Raw genomic sequence first — 21,291 nt, 5'->3', positions numbered from 1 at the left:
AAGCATATCTGTTCAGACATTTCCATCGAAAGTCACAAGTTAAGTCTGCTGAAACCGTGAAGGAGCTGGAAGCCCGAAGCTAACAAGGTGGTGAAGTTGTGCTTTTACGTGGGACTTGGCTCATGCACACCATGTGGCCACCAGGAAGTACACTTCCCCTTCACCCTATTTTAAACCGCCTCGTGGTTAGCATTGGACCTAAATAATATCCAAACTGCAGTGGCTGCGACAGGGCCACACTTTCCTTTGCCCAATGTTGCTTCATTGCTTTTAAATCTAAACACTAAAAAAAAAAAAAAAAAAACTGAAAAACTAAATTTAGATTTCAGCCTTTCAGTTTTAAAATAAAAAAAAAAAATCAGTATTTACTAGATGATTTTTTTTTTTTTTTTTTTTTTGGCCAAAGCATCTGAAAAGTTTTACGATGATTTTGAATGGCTTTATGCTAGCTTAAAATTGTGTCTAAAGACGGTGGGTAAAACCTTCTAGCAGCTTGTCATCACATTTGTTGCAAGTAGAAACTTTTTTTTCCCCCATATTTCACGGGAATAGGGGGACCAATTACATAATATAAGAAAACCCAGCCAAGCTGCACATTTTGGTCAGGGCTAACATGAAAGTGAAATTTTTTTACTACCCAGGGCAGATCCACAGGGAAACGGGACCACTGGGCTGCAGAGGGCCTGACATCAGTTATACTATGTCCATGAAAGACACGCAGGTACACATCAGCGAAACGTGGCATCGTGCACAGTGCCAGATCCTGAACACAGAAAACAGGACGGGCTCAGCCCTTGCTGTGGAAGGGTTCCTGAGCCTTAAAGAATCAGGACATCCCACAACAGCAGCAGCCTTCAAAATGTTCATGCGAATGCATATACTTAGAAACTGCATGGAATTCGAACAATTTTTGCACCATTATCAACTCATTTTAAATTCCATTTGTGCACAAACTTTGTGAAGTACTCCGGTATCATTTCAGTTTGCCATTGTGGTCCAGCCACTGTGGAACTGAAAGATGGCCCAAGTCTGTAATTGAAACAATTACAGGAAAGTGAGAACAAACCAATTCAAATAGACATTCAGAGGGGTTGGGATGGGATGTTCAACACGCACACTTGCTTAGGAATAGTGGACAAAACAGCAGAATCCCATGACGCTTCCAAAGCAAATGGGATCCAGATACACATCATTCTCTTTGCTTCTAACTCACTTCCGAGGCTTACTCAAAGATGGACAATATTGTGTCTATCCCATTCACTTGAGATGGTGCAAGCAGGTCTGCACAATCCGCCTAGAAGTAGATACTCAAGGAAGACACGTTGTCATCAAGGAAAAATGAGCATCAATGAGGCTAATGGGAAAGTTCAACAGAAACTAAATTCGAGCAAACTCCAAAGAGTCACCCTGACAACAGAGGGAACACTAAACTGAAATGCAAAATGATGATGTTGACTATGATGACCATAATGAGAACTCGTGGGATGCTAAGCGTCTAAGAAGATAGTGGGCCCAAAATAGGACAAGTATTTTGTGTCAACCATAACTCGCTAAAAATAAGATATTATTAGAGGAAGTAGCATGGAGGCGAAAATGTGTTCTAAGGGGGAAGAACGAAAAGAAAAACAGAAAAGAAAAAAGAAAAAAAGCAAGTAGACCAAAGACCAAATTCTGGGCCTAAGGATTTCTCATCCCTGACCCTGAAAAAATAAGCATGCCACTAAAAGTGATTTTACTAAAGTTTAATCTCAATGCTGTTTTTACCAATACAGAGCCCCGCAAGAATCTCTTCTTGAGTCTAAGAGTCATCAAATACCCAAAGTTTTCACCTAATGTGCATTTTCTGAATTTAGGGCACATAGGAATCTATGAAGTTCAAAACAAAGTTTTGGAAGATAGTTCTTGGTGAAATCTGCTCTTACCCTGAAACCCTTAACTTCTACGGAACAGAAGAGAGGATTTTGGGTTTCTGAGATGACTCCATGGGAGGCCACAAAGAATCTAATTCTTACAGTTTGTCTTACGTTAATTTTTTGATGTTCTCATGGTTTGCCAATTATGTTAGAAGAATCCTGAAACTATTTAACAGAAAACTAAAACACAAGTGAGATTAAGTTTCTCGCTTTTGGTATAGGGCTCTTGTCAGCCCTCAACCATCTTTGAAAAACTTAACTGGAGCAAATGAACACAAATTCAACACAACTCTTTCATTCAACCATTTGGAAACTTCAATTCCATAAATACATGATACCTCTGGGCTTTGTAAATCTGTTAAGAAACCCAAATAACAAGCCACTCTGCTTGTAAGCTACCTGCATGAATGTAGGTGAAATGAAACTGATGGGAGAACTACCTTGAGTCTAGAATTTGCAAATCATAAATCTTATCCTTGCAAACAAAAGCTAACTAACAAAACCAGGAAACCAGTGCCCGCTCATCTGCTGCTTTCCTCATCTGAGGTGATGTTGCAAGGGCTTTTTTCAACATAGAAAATTATGGATGACATAATATTTATTAGCCAAAAAAAAAAAAGCTCTGATTTTACTCCAAAGTCATAAAAATCAGAGCTAGTGGAACATTCCGGTACTTCAAGAAAACAACCAAGCACAAAACGCTGTGGAATTATATTAAACCATAGAACTCACATCTGTGTCAAGATTTATTTTTTTTTTTATTTACTTGCCACAAGGCGACATCCTGAGTTCTTTAAAACAGCGATTTCCATGCCACCCCCCACTAAAGCCATGTACTGCTAAACTTTCCGTGTACTCCAGATCCTCTGAAATGCACCCTTTGGATTTTCTGGCCTCTTTCTTTTAGACAATCCTTATGGATAAGTAAAAAACCTCCGCGTGATGGGGCCTCTCAGTGTCTCTATAGTTTCAAACCACATTGACACGGGACATCTCCAAGTCACCAAAAGGTTCCCCGGGGCTGTGGCGCAGGTGATGTTAAGATGTCAGTGAGGAGCCATATCCAAACAAATCATGTGACAGATAAAAAACCTGGGGTCTGAGAAAGTGGCAGGACTTTCCCCAGCACCCAGCCTCCCCGGGACACAGCTGCTGTTACACATACTTAGAGCTGCACGCACACCCACTCTAACTTTAAAATCTCAGGGTTTCTGCACTCTCCATAACAAGTCGGTAAGAACCGAATTCCTGATTTTTATTTTTTAAAGTCCCCTTAGAAAGTTCCAGCAACAAGGATCAGGTGGGCCCAAGGATTTAGGATTCTAACCACCACTCTGCACTGAATGACAGTCTTGGACAAACTTCACCTCCCTGAAGGCTGGAATGCTTCGCTCCAGGTACCCACGTACCTATATCTTCTCCAGGTAGCCTGCAGGCACTCCATAAACTTGTCGCCATCTACCTACCCAACTCCATTACTTGCCCCTCCACCACAAACCCTCAGGGAAGCCAGAGAACTCCTTTGCAAATGTTTCTCTCTTTGCCTGGAACTCGCTTCCAAGAGCTCAGGGCCAAGAACCGGCCTAGGGGGTAACCTGTGGCCGTTTCCAGGATCTCTGGTCGAGGTAACGGCCTCTGGGGGCTGGAAATGGCTAGGGGAAGGAGTCCTGGGGCACCCAGCATCGCCGGGGCCCAGGTGTGCGGCTGTTCCCGCGGCCTCGGCGGCCTCCTCAGGGCCGCTGCTTCCCCGGACCGCCTTCAGATCACTAACTTCATAAACTTCCCTTTCCGGGGGTGGGGGCTTGGGCGAGCGCTGCCAGCGCACCGCCTCTCCCGCGCGCACAAAGGGGGCCCCCGTGGACCCCGTGCCCCCCTTGCAAACCAACTTTCTCTCTCCAGCTACGGGAGCCAGGCTGCGTGGGTGCCGCGAGGGGCAACTTTCCCCTGTTTCCGCCCCAGCGCTCCGGGCCGACTGTCAAAGCGCTGCGCAGGGGCCGTAGCCCGTGGTGCCCGTGGTGTCCCTAGGCGCGGGGCTGGGACTACTCACCCGACTTCTGAACGTGCGGTGGGATCGTGCAGGCGATGCGCGTCCACAGGACGAAGTGCAGCGGCCACAGGCCCCTGAGCAGCCCCCGACCCATGGCAGACCCCGCTGCTCGTCATAGACCGAGCCCCGAGCGCAGCGGACGGCGCCTCCCCGGAGCCCTCGGCTGCGCGTCCTCGCCGCGCCCTGTGGGAATCCAGCGCCTGGAGGGCCAGGCAGATGTGCCGTCCAGATGTGGCTCCGGCTGGCCCGGAGGAGGGGGGCCTACAGCCGGCGGAGGCCCCCGGCGGCCGAGGGGAGCTGCGCAGGAGGCCGGCTCCTGGCCCGAGCGGGTGCGCGCGCGGGGTGTCGTCTGTCCGTGCGCGCGAGTGACTCACTCAACTTCACTCGGCGCTGCGGGGGAAACAGGAAACTCCTCGCAACAGCTGGGCAGGACCTCTAGCCGCCCAGAGCCTTCTCTCGCTCTTAGCTTCCAGCGCTTGCTCGCTTGGGCCTGCCAATCAACGGCCTCTGGATCAACCCCTGCTCACTTTCAGCCTCCCTTAGCTGCCCTCCCACACGGCCCAGGGGTTCCTGGCTCCTGGTGACTACCAGAGAGCGAGAAGGACACGCATTTCAGAGTCACTAAACATACCAGTTGTCCACACTTTCCTACTGCACCACAAAGCGCTTCCCCCACCACAAACAAGTACCTTATTTGGATGGTTCCTGGATTCCTCACAGTCTGTATTCCAAATTGCAAGGGGAGACTCAGTAGATCCCTAAAGCTAGATAGTGGATCCGAAGCACATTCTTCCCCCTAATAAAGCAGTAGGAAGGAATGTTCTATGAAACTTTGGTGTCTAGAAGCATGCATGCTCTTCTAGATGCACCCGTCCCTCACATTGTAAAATGTTTGTCCCTCAGTGCGTGAAGTTTTCTTCAACAGCGGGACTTCTTCAACTTCAACGTGCGTGCGTGCTGGTCACCCTGGGATCTCACTAAGTTATAGATTCTGATTCAGAAGGGAACTCGGATTTTCTGTGGCACCTTTCATTCTGAACTCTGTCGGGAGGTGGCATTTAAGTGGCCAGCCATCACAGGGTGACAATGACATGGAATGTTAATTTTAAGTATAGCAGAAAATAAAAAAAAAAAAAACAAGACAAAACAAACAAACAAACAAACAAGCAAAAAAACCCAAAAGTGGTTTGGGAGTCAGTTGTTGGGTTGCCTTTGCATCCTAGCAATGGGGTTGAAGAAAGACAATGTCCTGCCTCTCCTGTGTGGAATAGCTAATGCTGGCAACACTACCAAATTAGCTTTCAAATTCTCCTTCATGCTAAGACACCCAGATAGGTCAAAGACACTGCTGGTTCATACTTGCTACACAGCCAAGTATTCAGAACCCGTTTTTCTTTCCATGGTGTTCCGAATGCATGCTGTAGTCAACCTAGTCCCAGCTGTCATAGACCTACTCTGTGCTCTCTGCTCAGATCTGCCAGCAGTTTCTACCACGGACCCCTTCACCCAAGACAAAGTGCGAGAATTAAGGCAAATAGCGCCTCCCTTCCCCCAAACTAGCACCAAACTCCTCCTTGGCAGTCCACTTGATCCAGGAAACTTAATTTGTTTTTCTTCCAAGCACCAAAAGCTGTCTCTAAGTGTGTCTTAGAAACATGCTGCTTCTAGGGGGTCTCCCGTGCAGGGCAGAGGCAGCGCTCCAACCTTAGGAGGCCTGGGCATCTTTGTGCCCAACAGCAGTCTCACCAAGGCTGGAGTCAGTTTCGTGCTGGAGGAAAAGCGAGTGCAAAATCCGCCTCTCCCCCTTGGCACCTTGACCCTTGCCACTGTCATGCCTTTAGTAGGCGTGTCCTGCCTGCTCTTCCTCAGTCGTGACCCTGTAGGCTCTTGCATTTAGTTTTGCAAATCTGAGCTGAAGTCAGTTTTTTTTTTTTTTCTAAAATGCGAACCTAGCTCTCCTGACCCTCTGGTTCATATCATTGAATGGCATCCCACTGCCTATGAGACAAAGAAAGGATAGAATCCAGATCCTCCCATATGACTGGAAGCGCCCACCTCTTCCGTGCTCTTTCATTTGGTCTCTCCCCCTTGCCTGCTCAGAGCCTCCTCTGAATTCCATGAATATGCCTCCCTTCTCCTTTATCCCAGTGTCACTTCCTTACTCTTTCCTTTGCCCAGCCAGCTGCTAGTCTTCCCTGATTGAATCCTAACTTCCTTCATAGATACATAAGTTTACCCCACCACTATAAGTACATCGTTTATTCTAAGTTGTCTTGGCTCCATATGCCTTTCTTTTGGTAGAACTCACTATCACACTCATTTTATAATTATTTGTGCTTTTCATTTCTGTTCCTATCTCCTTCTGAGCTCCAGAATTTTTGAGAGGTCTTGTAAATTTCCCTTCACTTACCGTGGTAGCCCCAACACTTAATACACAACAGATGTTGAATGAACATTTGCTGAATCACTGGATGAATAAGATAACAAAGACACAAAAGAAATTTGAACTTGGTTGTCCCGATCAGTTTTGGTTGTCCCGATCAGTTTATATTTCTGTAGGATACAATGTGTTACCTAATAATTTGAAGTGAAAACGCTGTATTTCAGTGGAGGGTGATATCAATATTATCTCGTTTTCCTTAGAATGGAGAAGTGTGTGGGTTTAGTTTCTTTCCCTAAATTGCCGAAGTTCCTCTGGGCAACAGAAATGCACTTCCCTACTCTCCAAAACCACCTGAAACAAGCAAATGCCTAAGGAAGGCTTTCTCTTCTGTGGTCAGCAGAAAGACAGACGTGTTAGGTCCCAGGTACTTCACCCCTTGGTGAGAAGTTTTAAAGGTGATCTTCCTCATAATGTAAGATTCATGTTGATTTTAATTCTGTGTGTCTTCAATCTCTCTATTTTGTCAATTTTCTTTGAAATGGATGAGAGTCTGAATTCAGCATTGCCAGGTGCAAAGTAGTAGCTCTTTCGAAATCATTATAACGAAATGGAAGAGATGGAAACTCATGCATTTTGAGATATGACAATCTTAAAAATCTGTCAACGCATCCTTCCTGTTGAGACTCTGTGAGCTAGGAAGCCCGATGCTTAGGGAGATGTTGTTTCCACCCACGGTCACGTGTTTGACTGCCTAGAATTTTTTGTGTATTCACCTAGGCAGTTAACAGATAGGCAGAAATTGGGCTACTCACAAATCACAACAAATGAAACCCTGGTTTGGATTTGGAAAACAAAGAATTGTTATGTTTAAACCCTTACCAAGTTGAAAAATCATAAATATCAAGCTGAGCTCATGGACTTTTTTTTTTCAGTTTTACAAACATGAAATTACACACACACACACATACACACACACACACACACATACACACACACACAATTCAGCAGAATCAAAGTATGTTCAATTTCAGCTCTGGATTTCTCCACTGTGAAAAAGGGAGGCCTTCTCTCCTGACCTGTTGGATGTGCAGATGTTGATGTCAATAACTGACAGCCAAAGCAACTGGCAAGGAGGTCCTTCTCTGTGTATACGTCAATCATTGAACAGTCTCAGCTCTCACTTCTTGTCCCATTATCCTTCTATGTGAAGCAAACCAAGAAGCACCAAGACCATAATTAATTAGTGAAGGTCAACCTTCCTTTTTGGATTATCCATGAAGTTGCCTCCTCCGGGAGGCATTTTGGAAATTTCCCCAGCCTAATAGGATCATTCCTCTCCCAGATGGAGGACCCAGGAAGCATGGAGTTTAGGGTTTGTTGAACTGTGGGGGCAGGGATCAGGGAGGGGGAAGGTTTGACTCATTCTAACTTGCAATGTGTAATAGCTGCCTATTTACAGTTTAAGAATGCCAACTTAGAATTTATGAAGCCCTTGAAAGAATACCATAGTCTCTTTGCAACTTTAAAACCATATATTGGACGCTACAAATAATAAACACTCTATTTTGTGTATCTTGTCCTTCTTAGTGGGGAAAATGAGAGTATTCATTTTCCTAATCCGTCCCCAGTGCTTCAAGATACAAACAGAATACCCAGCTAGGCCATAGGTTCACAGAAAGTGTTAACTTTTTTTAATTACAAAAGAAACATAAATATTCGTGTAATAATATGTATGATTGTAAATAGAAAGAAATTGAAATACAGGTAAGTCAGAGGCAGAAATGAAGAAAAATTCTTGAGCTTATTGTCAAGAGAGAAGCTTTCTTGACATTTTGGAGCATGTTCTTGCCAACACTTCGCTAATCTTCCCTTTATAGATGAAGAATTTGAGGATTAGAAAGATTAAGTGTGTGGCAAAGGTCACACAGCCAGTAAGAGAGACAGAGTCCAGGTTTGCATTTAGGCCTGTTTAGCTTCAGAGTCTGCATTCTAGAATAAGTTGATCATCATCTGCCAGATGTAAGAGTTGGGGAAATGCCACCCCAAATTACGCCACGCAGTCTACGGATGGCCCTGGGGAGACTACACGTGGAGGACAGCAGAGGCAGAGAGAGCCTTTCTCGGAACTTCCTCCCTGTCCCCAGAGCAATTCGCCAGGAGGAACTCTGAGTCTGCCGTATTCCCTCCTTAAGAGTTGCACCAACCAGGAAAGGTTTCCTCAGACCACAAGAGAAGAAAGTCGGAGCTCACACCATGCCCAGGCAAACTTTACTGTAAACCATCATCGGTTCTCCCAAGAGTCGATTCATCATTCTCAAATATCATGTGATCTTGCCAAAATCACCTGCCCAGCCTCCTGTCCTGGCTTCTATAAAGACAGTACACACTTTTGATATACCTCACTGGGTTTGGGGCTATTATTTTTTTCTCCTGTGATGCCCTTGTGCATATAATGTATGGGTAAACCTTTTCCCCCATTAACTATTTTTATCGGTTTATTCACACACCGTTATAAAACTCTCTGAGGCTCCCTTGAAGCTTTGCTGATTCAATTTCTCCCGCTGTACTCATGCACCAGAGATCACTTCTGATACCAGGTGTGTGGGGGGTTTTTCCCCAGCACCAAACAAGCCATTAATTCCTCTAATCCAATTCCGTTCTGACACTGCCACTCAGCGTTGGAGGGCCCAGTCCCCAAGACACTAAATGTTCCTGTGTTGCTGCCCAACGCAGTTATAAATTATAATCCTCAAACTCCTTGAGCATCTATATGTTTAACAAGGATATTACAAAAGGTACAGATGAAGAAGACCTGAGAAATGGAAGAAGGGGTTGGGGAGCCTCTTCACTGCCTCTGACTCCACCCCCCCCCCCAGGAACTCTACCTGCTCAGTGATTCGGAAGCTCCGCCACCCCTCCCCTCGCCCCCCGTGCCATAGCCATCCTTTGGAGTTTCAAGGAGACTCCGTGGCACAGGTTCATGGACTAGGCAGGGCAGCCCAGTCAGGCCTATCTAGATTCTACAGAATCCTTCCTGGTGGGGCTGGGGCAGAACTAACCTTCCTCTGCAGTGAGGAACACCTTATCACCCACACTGAGTTCCCATAGCCTGCCTTGGGAAAGAATTCATGAGCCAGGAGCTGTGGTTGAAACCTGAACTACACATAGCATAGTATCACAGGTTACCTCTGATTGTGGAATACACATCTTTCAAAGAGCAGGGATGAACAGGCCTTAAAAGACCTACAAAATCTAACCATGCCAAGCCACCCAGGGGCAAGGCTTTAAATTCTATACTGGGCTAATTTTTAAGTTGATAGTTTTGTATGTTCTGTGAATGATAGTATAAAATGCAAATGGCCTTTCGCAGGAGAAACACACACACACACACACACACACACACACACACACACACGGCTCCCCACCCCTGCTACAGCCCGATAATTTGAAACTCAGAGGATCTGCCACATCACAAAACTTGCAGTGAGTCATTCACAGTAACTCCAGCAAATCGTCACGCGGGACCATTCAGGTGTCTGGTCTTCCATTCCGCCAAGTCTGGCTCCAAAGCAGGAGTGATTTCATCAAATATAACTTTATCCTTTCAGGCATCTGGTACAATTGAACTAAGAGACAATGTGACCTTTTGCTCTGAACCTGCTTCTAGGTGTTAGTATCGCTATCAAATTTCCCTCCATTCATATCACATTTATTAATTCCCCCCCCTCCGTGTTAATTCCCAAACTTTTCCACCTCTGGAAGGAACATGTGGTTTGACTGCTGTGCTGGTCTAGACAGCAGGTGTAGCAGGCACCTCCCCGTCAGTCCATGGGTCCACTCGCATTCGGTTAAGAGGAAAGACACAAAGATTCAGAAGGAGTGGGTTCTGTAATCCACAAAGTGACATATATGTGTTCACTGCTCACTCCAGGGTCAGCAGTGAAGTCTTTGGGCCCTTAGGAATCCTGACACCAAAGTCTGAAAACCTAGTTCTAGTTTCTTGTTTCAGGATCATGCCTATTCACAGCACTTGTAGCCACAGCACCGGGGCTGTGACCCCAGCATCAGGTAAGCCGAAAATAAATTTTGAGGTGGTGTGAAGTAGAAAGAAAAAAACAAATTGTGATACCAGGGGGGCTCTTCCATTGGCAAGAAGAGCCTTGTCACCCCACCACCATCCATCCCCACTGTCTCTCCCTAGGTCCACCAGGAAGACAGAAGAATGGGTAGAGTGCCTTCCCTTACTCCTGCTCACAATTTCCGTGAACCCACGCATGTGAAGGCCAGTTATTTTGCCTAGCATGCTTTGCTACCTCCTTATTTTAGATGATGGTTTCAGTGGTCCTTCCTCTTTGCCATCCAACTGTTTCTCTGAGGAGGGTTATCTCTTGTCCCTAGTTGGACATTACTAACTACACAGTGAGCCGCTTAGTGTGAAGATGAAGTTAGGTGATCCAAATCCATGTAGCTCCATTAATCTAGGCCCGGCATGGTAGTCCTCACCTTGGGTGTGCCAGGATCCCATACGGACGCCAGTTCGAATCCCGGCTGCTCCACTTCCACAAGTCGTTTGTAGCCTCTGGGGTTGCCAGCATCCATCTCACCTGCCAGCTATTCCCTGTACACTCCCATCAGGAATCTGGCTTGTGGGGTTATGTGTGGTATTTGCATGTTCTCCTGACAAATGGAGCAGCCCTACACAGTGCTCAGTGCTGGAGACAGTAAGAGAGGACCTTGCATAGGTGCAGCCCATCTCTGCTCCCTCCGTCCCTTCATTTCATAGATGCAGGGGGCACCACCTGCCAAGTCTGGAAGGAATTTCTTTTCATAAGCATCGATGGGTCCTGCTTCAATGCACTCCTCAAACATTCACAGGGTCAGGTCCCATAGGGACATTCCTTAAATAGATGCCGTCACCCTTCTCCTTGACCCTGAGGACAGGCCAGTGGTTACCAGCTGTTCACCAATAAACACAATAACACCAGGGCCTCTTATCACCATTTAGTTCTTCAACATAATTCAGTGCACCACCCTGGTTTGTTTCAGAATGCTGTCTGTTGCAACTTAGAACTGGATCTGCCAGCTACAAACCTACCAGCAATTTGTTGATCAGGTGAGAGCTGCTTAAAAGGCACTTTCCCGGTGTCAACAGAAATCAAAGGGAGACTCGCCACTCCTCACACAGCTTCAGAATCAACCCAGGGTTAAATTGTCTTCCTGATCTGCATTGCAGAGCCCCAGTAGAGGCCTCTGGAAGGCTTAGAGAGTTTTGTCCTAAGCCCAAGTTTAGTCTCCTTGTTTCCCAAGAAAGCACAATGTATAACAGAAGCACTGCAAATTCTATTATACACCAGTTGGGTTTTGGGCAACTTTACTGGTTTCCATTTAGCATATCTGATGAATGCAACTTGGTGTGGGCTATGCCCCTGGGCGGATACAATGCACATCCCTGTAGCACAGTCAGTTGAAAGAGACTGAAGCACTTTTCAAGAATCCCCTTCAGACAAACCAGTTCTGCAAGTTTTTACCTTAAATCCATGATCCTTCCTTTTCCTAACAGTAGCCTCCATCAGGAACACATAAGGAGACTTCCAATAGTTCCTGAAAATGAAATAAAAATAAAAGCCGAAATAAAAGGTTTATTTTTAAATGTAAGTCTCATTCAGTTCAAAATACTTTTGTCCATAATCATCCCAGTCATTTAACCCATCTCCAAAGAACTGAGAGTCCTGGAAATGTAAACCATGTCATTGTCATTTTTATATACATTATGGAATGAAAATACATGAATTAGAAAGTATGAATATATCAGAAGCAGTCAGATCAGGATTGTAAGGAAGATCATACTTTTTCCATCAAACTCTAGCAAAATTGCCCACTTGATGAAAGGAAGAAGCAGAATGCTAATGCTAATCTGTAAATGCCAATGCTTTTTTCACATTTCGCCCTGTGGTTTTAGTGTTTTCTTGATTTTGCCCTCCCCCACAATGACTGAATTCTTGATGACTAAAAATCTGACAGGTGGCACTGGCACAAATTTCCCCTGTGTGGGTGATTTTTAGGCTGGTGGCCTAAGCTCAGAGAGATCTACCTCTGATCCCAGCAGTAAGTGAGAAATTTCCTAAATATCTCCTTTTCATCATGGGTTTGTTTTTCGTATGCGTATAATGAATCGATTCCATGGAAGGGTTATCCTATCTCTGAGTTTCATTGATCAATTTGGCCTTCAGCTGTGCTCCCTACCACAGATACTGCAAGTTTCTCAACTTGTACTCTTTAATCTTTTTCCCTTTCCAGTTCACCTGTTTGTGTGAACCAGAACAGTCCCATGTGCTGATATGGAGTGACGAAAACAGCTCCCATGTACTTTCCTCACTGCGCTCTCACAACACATGGCCATCCGAACATCAAATGGGTAAGATTTTTTCCCAACACCAAGCAGGGAAGCGATTCTGCCTTAGCACACACCTGCTGCCTGCTCCTGACATCGAATTTATTTCTGATTCTGACTATCTAGAAGCCACAGGTCAGGAGTCCAGGCCTCTAGTAGGCTCCCACCATATACTTGGAGACCAAATTGTGATCCCATCCTTGTTTTACTTGCGCTTGGAACCAGTTCGGCATGAAATGTCATTGCTGTAAACCCCTCTTTAGGTTACATTAATCTAAGTAGCTCATGGAAATATTTACTGACTTATCACAAAGGGTATTTGTAAGACGGAGACGAAGAGAAACATGGGATTGGAGCATGACCTCCTATGCTGTCCCTGCCACATCACTCTCTGGGAAACAACACAGCTCATTTGTCCAGAGGCTTGCTGGACTCTGTCCTTTGCGGTTCTGCAGAACTCTATTGCATAAGCATGGCTGCTAGTGGACTGAAAGGTGGAAATTTAGTAAGGTGCCTTGTCTATTCAGTTTTTTTGTGAGCATACCTTTTTGCATGGGGTAAGTCCTCTCTGGAATGTCTTACAGTCTGTATTCCTAGGGTGGACAGCCCCTATTCCATGTGTGTCTGTGTGTGTGAGACACTCTTCCAACAGCCCAGTAACTCTAATACTTTTGGGTGACTCTGGAATAATTAAAGCTACATTTGCTGTTGGTTATGCATTGGCATGCTCTTTCGCTCAGCTCACACCTTGTCTTCAGTTAACACAATGGACGGACACTTTGCAGCCAGTAGCTCTGCTCACTTTTCTTTTGCCCCACGTGTGTTTACCTTTCTCCCTGTGCTGTCAATTTCTGTATTGTTACTGTGTCCCAGGATTGAGGACTGTATTGATACCCTCTAATTTTTATGCCTAAACTCTAATCTTCTAATCCCTGGGTCTGTAAAGATGCTATTTAAAAAGGCATACTTGTAGGACCTTATTCTAATGTGACTAGTGTCCTTATAAGACAAGGGAGAATCATTAGGGAGGTAGGTACACCCAGTAAAGGCACGTGAAGATAATGGGGGGAGATTTCTATTATTTCACTCTCCAGAAATAGCTAGGCTGTGGGCTTTATGTGTTTGTATTTTATAAATATTGCTTGCCTACATGTCTATTCTTAAGCCTGCAACTGCAAATCTCTGTTTTCTAATTTTGAAAATATTTATTTATTTATTGGAAGTCACAGTTACCCAGAAAGAAAGAAATGGAGGGAGAGAGAGACGGATGGATCTTCTATCTGTTGATTCATAGCCCAGATAGTTGCTATGACTGGAGCTGAAGCCAGGAGCTTCAAGTGAGTCTCCCACTTGGGTGGCAAAGGCACAAAGTACTGGCAACATCTTCTGTTGATTTCCCCAGGTCGTTAGCAGGAAGCTGGATTAGAAGCAGAGCAGCTAGAACACTATCACGTATGCACATGATATGCAGGCGTCGAAGGCAGCAGCTTTACCTGCTGTGTAGTAATGCTGGCCCCATCAATATTGCCTCTTGAAATTTCATACAGGATTATTTCAATTTTCTGATATTCTTGACACTGTAGGATCATCCCATTCCACTACAGATTACATTGCTACTTTCTGGTTCCCAATCAAAAATACAGGAATAACCATCACCTTTAAATTATTCTATGGCTTTCTGATGACTTGAGGAGGCAATTTCAGCCTGTCACCCATCTGTTTATTTTTTAAGGTTAGCATTTGATTCTCTGATATGGCCCAAATACTCTGAAGACAGGAATTAACAAATGTAGCCCAAAACTTAGGAACGGTAAATCACTTCTATAATTCTAATGTAACACACAGATAAGTAAACAGGCAGCATTAGTAAACATATTACTGTTAATGTCATAATGGTACTACTCTCAGGACACTATAAAAAAAGTCATAGAGGCCACTGCTCCAATCTGAGAGCAAGAGAAGGCCTGGAGAATAGAAATTCCTGAGATATAGTCATGTGTAAGCACCAGGGGGATGCTACGGACAAAAATAAGCAGCAGAAAGACAAGGACATATTCAAGCTCATAGTGGTTATAAACGGCAAGGATTTCCGAATGTCTATCATGTGCCTTTGAAGGGCTTTAGAGTTAAATCACTGGGACCAGTTCTGTACTCCTGCATGAATGTAAGCTCTTTGTCTTGTAACTGTGTGTCTTCCCGTTGGTGACAAAGGGTATTTCCCTGGGTTTTGACCTTTGTGACTTATGTCATTGCTTTCACCAATAGAATGTTAAAGAACACGAAGCAAGTGAAAGCTGAACATGTTTGCCTGAATAGGCTTGCATGCTTGCAATTCTACCGTGACATTGGGAAGGAAGCCTGCTGATCCCAGGAGGGTGAGAGATAGGGGAGGGGGTGGGAGGGAACAGATGCATGCTACTCTATGCATTCTGAAACCTATGCGTATTTTTTAGCACTCCCAGAACAATCTGGATCGTGCTAACCCTATCTCCCACCAACTTGACGTGTAAGAATAAGTCAACATTATTTGAAGGACTGCATTTTGGCATGGCCTGTCATCCAGAGCTTGTGGCACTAGCTAAATGGTATATTAGGGATCTGAAGAGTGATTCCTCATAGAAAAGTGAGGCTAAATAAGCACGCAGGTGGGAAGATCAGGAAGATTCTCAAGGCAGAAGTTCACATCATTTATGTTTTGTGGACTAATGATCAGAAAGACAGCATTCCTTTCACTTAGAATCTTTGTGTCAACTGCACGTTCAGTTACACAATAGGACCCACACCATTTTTCCCTACTAAAAGCTGTTCTTCCTCCTCTACTTTGCTTCTGGAAGTCCAATTTTACTTTCAATTTGGATGTAGCATAAGGAAAAGCCTGACCTTGTCTAGGCATGAGAGTATGATCCAGTTCTGGTAAAGGAGATGCAAGAACAAATCTGATGAGGATTTATGGGAAATTTTTTTACCTGATAAGTAGTACCTGGAAACACTCTGCCCCTCCTGCGTTTCTGTTTCCATATTTTAAAATTAATCAGAATCAGAGATATTTTGTCCACCTTTCCATCATGAAAGAAGATCTGATTATTAACAAATGGAAACTGAGCCCGCATTGGCCACTTCCTCGTGTGGACCTTGTTGGAGTGCGCTGGACATTGTTTTAAATGGAGCTATTGTCTCTTCCTTCCTATTGTACTTCCATGTTGCTCCTTATGTTGGGAAGTTGGAGGGAATCTGTTTTTCATTTCCCTAGCCCTTCAATCTAGGCTCTAGTTGAAACATGCTTTCACCAACAAAACACAGTGGAAGGGATGTGGTGCTAATCCTGGGGACACCTCAAAAAAGACTTCCTCTTTCAGAAAACTGTTTCTGGGTAGGAAATTTGAGCACCTGCAGCCATCATGCTTGTCAGGAAGCCTAAGCTCACCATGTGTGGGATGCCAGCTGTAGAAAGAAATGTCCAACAGCTATTCTAGTCACCCTACCTGGGGCACCAGACATGTGAGTGAAGAAGTCACCTTGAGCTTTGCATTCTTGCAACAGAACCAACCAAGTGATCCCATCCAAGATGGAACAATTATAAGAAATAACTAATTGGTAATGCACAAAATGATTTCTGGAAATTTCAGAGAAATTCACTCGTGAAATTAAAACAGGTAAATATATTCTCAATTGCCATTTCAATAAATCCATGTATCAAATTCATGGTCACATCAAGTATGAATTAAGAATAAGATAGCAGCTCCAATTCTCTTGTGATTTTTCTCAATTATGTATATTTTTTGTAAATGTATGTGATTGTGTTAAATGTGACTGCAAGTGGAAAATATGTATGTGTGACTCTTTTGTGGTTTTAACATCTCATTTACTCATGTTTATACCCTAACAGGAAATTTCTACATGCAAATGTGGCCCAGGAAAACTTGAACTCTGAGAGTCAAAGCTCTTCATGTCAGAATGCTGAGCTGAACGGGCATTAAAGGAGACTTTGGTTAGCGGAGAGAGATAATCATAGATCATCAGATGCTCAGAGACAAGTAGGTATGAATTTCAAGTGAGAGAACACATGGACGGTGTACTCAAGGGTATAATGCTGTGTGAGGAGAACAAGTGTGAAATAACAGGTGTCTAAACAAAATGTATGCTTGTGGGGATATAGGAAAGCTGATGGATGAGAACGATAGTAAGACTGCTTGGCCAACAGGAACTTGTGTCTGAGTTGCCGTGTGGTGGCATACAGGGGTGCTCTTGTTGAAGGAAGGTGACAACAGCTCGTGTCCTCCCTGGGTGTTACTATGTGCCGTACACTGTAGTGGTGGGTGAGTAAATGTCTTCAGTCCTTACAACAACCTCACTAGCCTCTAAGCTACCCTGTCACCTCCTGCTCGCTCTCACTCTCCCCAGCAAGCCCGTGAGGATCTGGAGACAGTGTGTGTATCTTTCATGTATCTCGCTTCTCATGTCTGGTCCATATTTATGGCTTCATAAATACCAGTGAATTAGAGTATGATTTGGTGAACAAACTCCATAATCTGTAACATTCAAAGAACTGGAGTTCTGAAGACTGTGGAACTGGGAACTAAAAGTCTGTATCATCCCCAGTGCTAAAAATGCAATGGGGCTGGCAATGCTTTTCCTAGAGTTTAGACACCAGTTCAGAATGCTCTCTAAAAGTAGAAATGGTGAAAACAGAGGGAACAGATTTCACTTCCAGAGAAAGAACTTACATCCTTGACAGTCACATTAGTCAACTTCATATTTGTAAGACATTCATCCTTAATTCTTTTCATTAAGATTTATTTTACTTTTATTGGGAAGGCAGATCTACATAGAGGAGAGAAAGATTTTTCCACCTGCTGTTTCATTCCCCAAGTGGCTGCAACAGCCAGAGCTGAACTGATCCAAAACTAGGAACATCTTTTGGGTCTCCCATGAGGGCACAGGCTTTAGGCCATCCCATACTCTACTGCTTTCCTAGGTCACAAGCAGAGAGCTGGATGGAAAGTGTAGTACCCAGTCCTGGTGCTTGCAAGCAGAGAATTGAGCTACTGCACTATCGAGCTTGCCCCCATCCCTAGTTCTTAATCTTTTTTTAGGGAAGGAAAGTTAAAAAGTAATAGTTCAAAGTTTTCTAACTCAATGCTTGCTTGAAAATTCCAGGCATGTCCTTTTATGCTTATTTCTTTTCCTTTTTTGTGATTTATTTTCTTGATTTGAAAGGCTCATTTACAGAGAGGGGGCGGAGGAGAAACACACACACACATTCTCTCCCTCTCTCTCTCTCTCTCATACACACACACACACACACACACACACACGCACACATCTTCAATCCACAGTTTCACTCCCCAAATGACGGCAACAGCTGGGACTGGCCAGGGTGCTGTCAGGTGTCACAGCTTCATCTGGTGTTCTACATGGGTGCAGAGGCCCATGCACTTGGGCCATCTTCTACTGTCTTCCCAGGTGCATTAGCAGAGAGCTGGATCAGACGTCTAGCTGCCTGGACTCACACTAGTAGCCATATGAGATGCTGGCATTGCAGGCAATTGCTTAACTTGCTATACCACACCGCGGCCCAAATGTTGCTTTTGAAACTCTTTAAACCTTCAGTCTAGAGTTATCAGTTGTCTATAGTTACGGCTAATCGTTATCAGCCAAACCACATCACCAACTTTGGAAGTTAGGCACTTCATCAAACACAACATCACTACTTTAATTATAACACACTGTTTCAATTGTTCATGTCACGGAAGTCCAAAGTCATGATCCAGTTTCCTTGATTTAAAAGATATGCCTTGGAGCAGGTGTTTGGCCTAGTGGTAGATGAAGTCCCAGCCCAGGTTCCCAGTTCCAGCTTTCTTCTTAATGCATATCCTGGGTAGCAACAATGAGAGCGCCATTACTTGGAGTTTTGCCATTCCTTGGGAGAGAGCTGCACTGGGTTCCTGGTTCCTGTCTTTGTCTCCAGTCTGAGGCTACTGCAGCATTTCGGGAGTGAATGAGAAAATGGGAGAATGCTTTCTCTCTCAACAACTACAAAAAACAAACAAAGAAAAAAAAAATGAGAGGGCCCAGTGTGTTGTGGCAATGCATATAAAACCTCCACATGCATTGCCAGCATCTCATGTGGGTATTAGTTCTTGTTTCGATTGTTGAACTTCAGATTCAGCCCTGTTAATGAGCCTGGGAAACTAGCCCAAGCTCATGGTCTCACATACCCACGTGATAAGTCCAGAAGCAGCTCTGGTTTCTTGGCTTTAGCCTAGCCTAGGTCCTACGGTGGTGGCAATTTGGAGAGTGAATCAACAGATGGCAAATGCTCTCTCCCTACTCTTTCTGTAACTCTGTCTTTCAAACAAATGAAAAGTAAATCTTTTTAGAAAAGGGAAATATCTCTTAATAGTGGATTTCCCTAGTGGATGTCAGAAAAATGACAGTAAACATGTTAAGGACTACATTTGATTTGCATTTCAAAAATGATATTACACATCTTTGGGCATTTGAAATGTACGTGTGCTAGTTAGGTTCAATGAATACTGGAGATGTTTTGGCCAAGCTTCAGTAGCTGAAACAAAGGGTAATATTTCCAAGTCCATGGCAGCCTTTGGAAAGACTATATCCCTAAACAACTGTTTTACCATGGCCCCAGACACTTTTGCCTTTTATCAACTCCAGAGGGCTTGTTGATTGGCGTAACAGAGATCAGAAATTATTTTCCTTAGTGAATGACTGTCATTTATGATATACAAGTTGGTTTAAAGGATTGCATAGGCATCCCTGCTATGACACAATTAAGGCACCGGATTTCAAGTAGAGCCCTGGCTCTCATTTCCCAGGACTGTATTTTTGGAATATACTGACACTTGATCTCGCATTCGCTGTTGTTATAAAATTTTCAAAATTTTCCAGGGTGCACACTTCCTATAAAATACTCTGAGAGTATGTGAAAGTGTTCATATTCCAGTAGAAATGTGGTCTTTCTGCTTTTTGCTTGTTAGATAATAGAATCAGTGGCAAATCAAGCCTGTGAATATAGAATGAATTAAAACTATATATTGGCAAAAACTGATGAAGAGAGGGAAGGGAGAGAGGGATATTAGGGGATAGGGAAGTGACATTGTGTTCTTGGAGCTGTGCCCATGGGATGCATAAAATTTTTAATCTTTATATTAAGAAAAAAAAACATTTTTTTTTTCAGAAAGTACCTAGAGTAGAGTCTTCATTTGTTTAGAGAAGGTGTCCATGTTGGTTTGCTAACAAGCATTTGTTCATAAAACAAAATTCAGTGTAAAACTCTGGCAGCTAAAAGGGCAGAGACCTTGAGTTCTCTTCCAGTTTTTACTTCTGTCATCTAAAAAACTTAACCAAATATTTGTCAATGGCACATTTATTTGGATCAGTTCACAGCAGCTCTCCAAGTGCAGAAATTTCATATTATCTTCTGAGAGTGACGGCAAAGAGTATTTGATTATAAAACACTTACATATTGGTCGGTCAGGGATGAAGAAAGCACTTAGCAAGCCTGTCCTTACTGTTATTTGTGCAAGTCCTGAGAGGTTCATAATGATTAACCTGTGGAGTCATGGGAAAGGCATGTGCCACTGGGGCCTTCAGGCATTTGAAACCGTTGCCTCCTTCCTGAAGCTGGCTCATTGCTTAATGTTTAGAATTGCCAAGGTGAGTACTTATCTCCAAATCATAATAAAATTAAACCATATGCCACTCACTGAGTCATTCCTCACCTGAAGGCTATTGAAATTTTGCCCTTTTTTTTTCTTTCCTTAAGGATGCCAGAGGAAGCAGTTAGAGAGGTTGCCTTTGAAATCCACTGTTATCATTTTGCTTCCACACCCAGGCAGATTTTTCTCCAAGACAATCAAAACACTGGGCTCTTTTCATAACCCATTTTTTTTATTTGAATAATTGTATAGGCTTCTTTTACTATGGTCTAGTTTCATTTCAGCCAGGCTCCAGTGAAACTTATTTACTGCTCTAATGGAGAACGCCCAACACCTTTAGATATTTTCCTCTAAACAGAAAAAAACTAAATTGTGCTTTTATAGAACTTTTATAGGATTTCTTATCTGGTCCTTTACATAAATACATTTTACGAAAGAATAACAATTGTGGGCTGGTGCAGCGGTGAAACAAGTGAATCCGTCGCCTACAGTGCTGGAATCCCATATGGGAACCGGTTCATGTACAGGTTGCTTCACTTCTGACTCAGGCACCTGCTCATGGCCTGGGAAAGCAGTGGAGGATGGCTCAAGTCCTTGGTCCTTGCATCCACACAGAAGATCCAGAAGTTGTTGGCTCCTGCAGTTGGATTGTCTTAGCTCTGGCTCTTGCTGCCATTTGGAGAGTGAACCAGTGGATGAAATACCTTTCTCTATCTCTCCTTCTCTCTGTAAATCTGCCTTTCAAATAAATAAACCTTAAAAAAATCATAATTGTTTAGTAACATTTTACTTCTGGATGAAGCATGTAATATCTAATTAGGCCTAAAAGTACTGTTACTGTACTCCTTTCCAGGTCATAAGAATCTCCCTGAGCTTGA

General features: G+C 43.8%; 1 protein-coding gene across 2 annotated transcripts in view; it reads right to left on the bottom strand.

Moving 5' to 3' along the window:
• The window catches only part of TGFBR2 (transforming growth factor beta receptor 2), a 78,000-nt gene extending 73,563 nt beyond the window's left edge, over positions 1 to 4,437 (bottom strand). Inside the window, exon 1 of one of the 2 annotated variants that reach the window (XM_004588259.2) lies at positions 3,961 to 4,437. In XM_004588259.2, coding sequence (XP_004588316.2) covers positions 3,961 to 4,054 — 94 coding nt within the window. In that variant the 5' untranslated portion in view covers positions 4,055 to 4,437. The remainder of the gene's footprint in view (positions 1 to 3,960) is intronic. The other variant, XM_004588260.2, reaches the window with a different exon arrangement.
• Between the last annotated feature and the right edge of the window lie 16,854 nt (positions 4,438 to 21,291).

The sequence above is a fragment of the Ochotona princeps genome, chromosome 30 (assembly GCF_030435755.1).
Source record: "Ochotona princeps isolate mOchPri1 chromosome 30, mOchPri1.hap1, whole genome shotgun sequence".
In the NCBI taxonomy this organism is placed as follows: Eukaryota; Metazoa; Chordata; class Mammalia; order Lagomorpha; family Ochotonidae; genus Ochotona; species Ochotona princeps.
The sequence above is the reverse complement of the archived record's forward strand: the minus strand, read 5'-3'. Positions and strand labels throughout refer to the sequence as shown.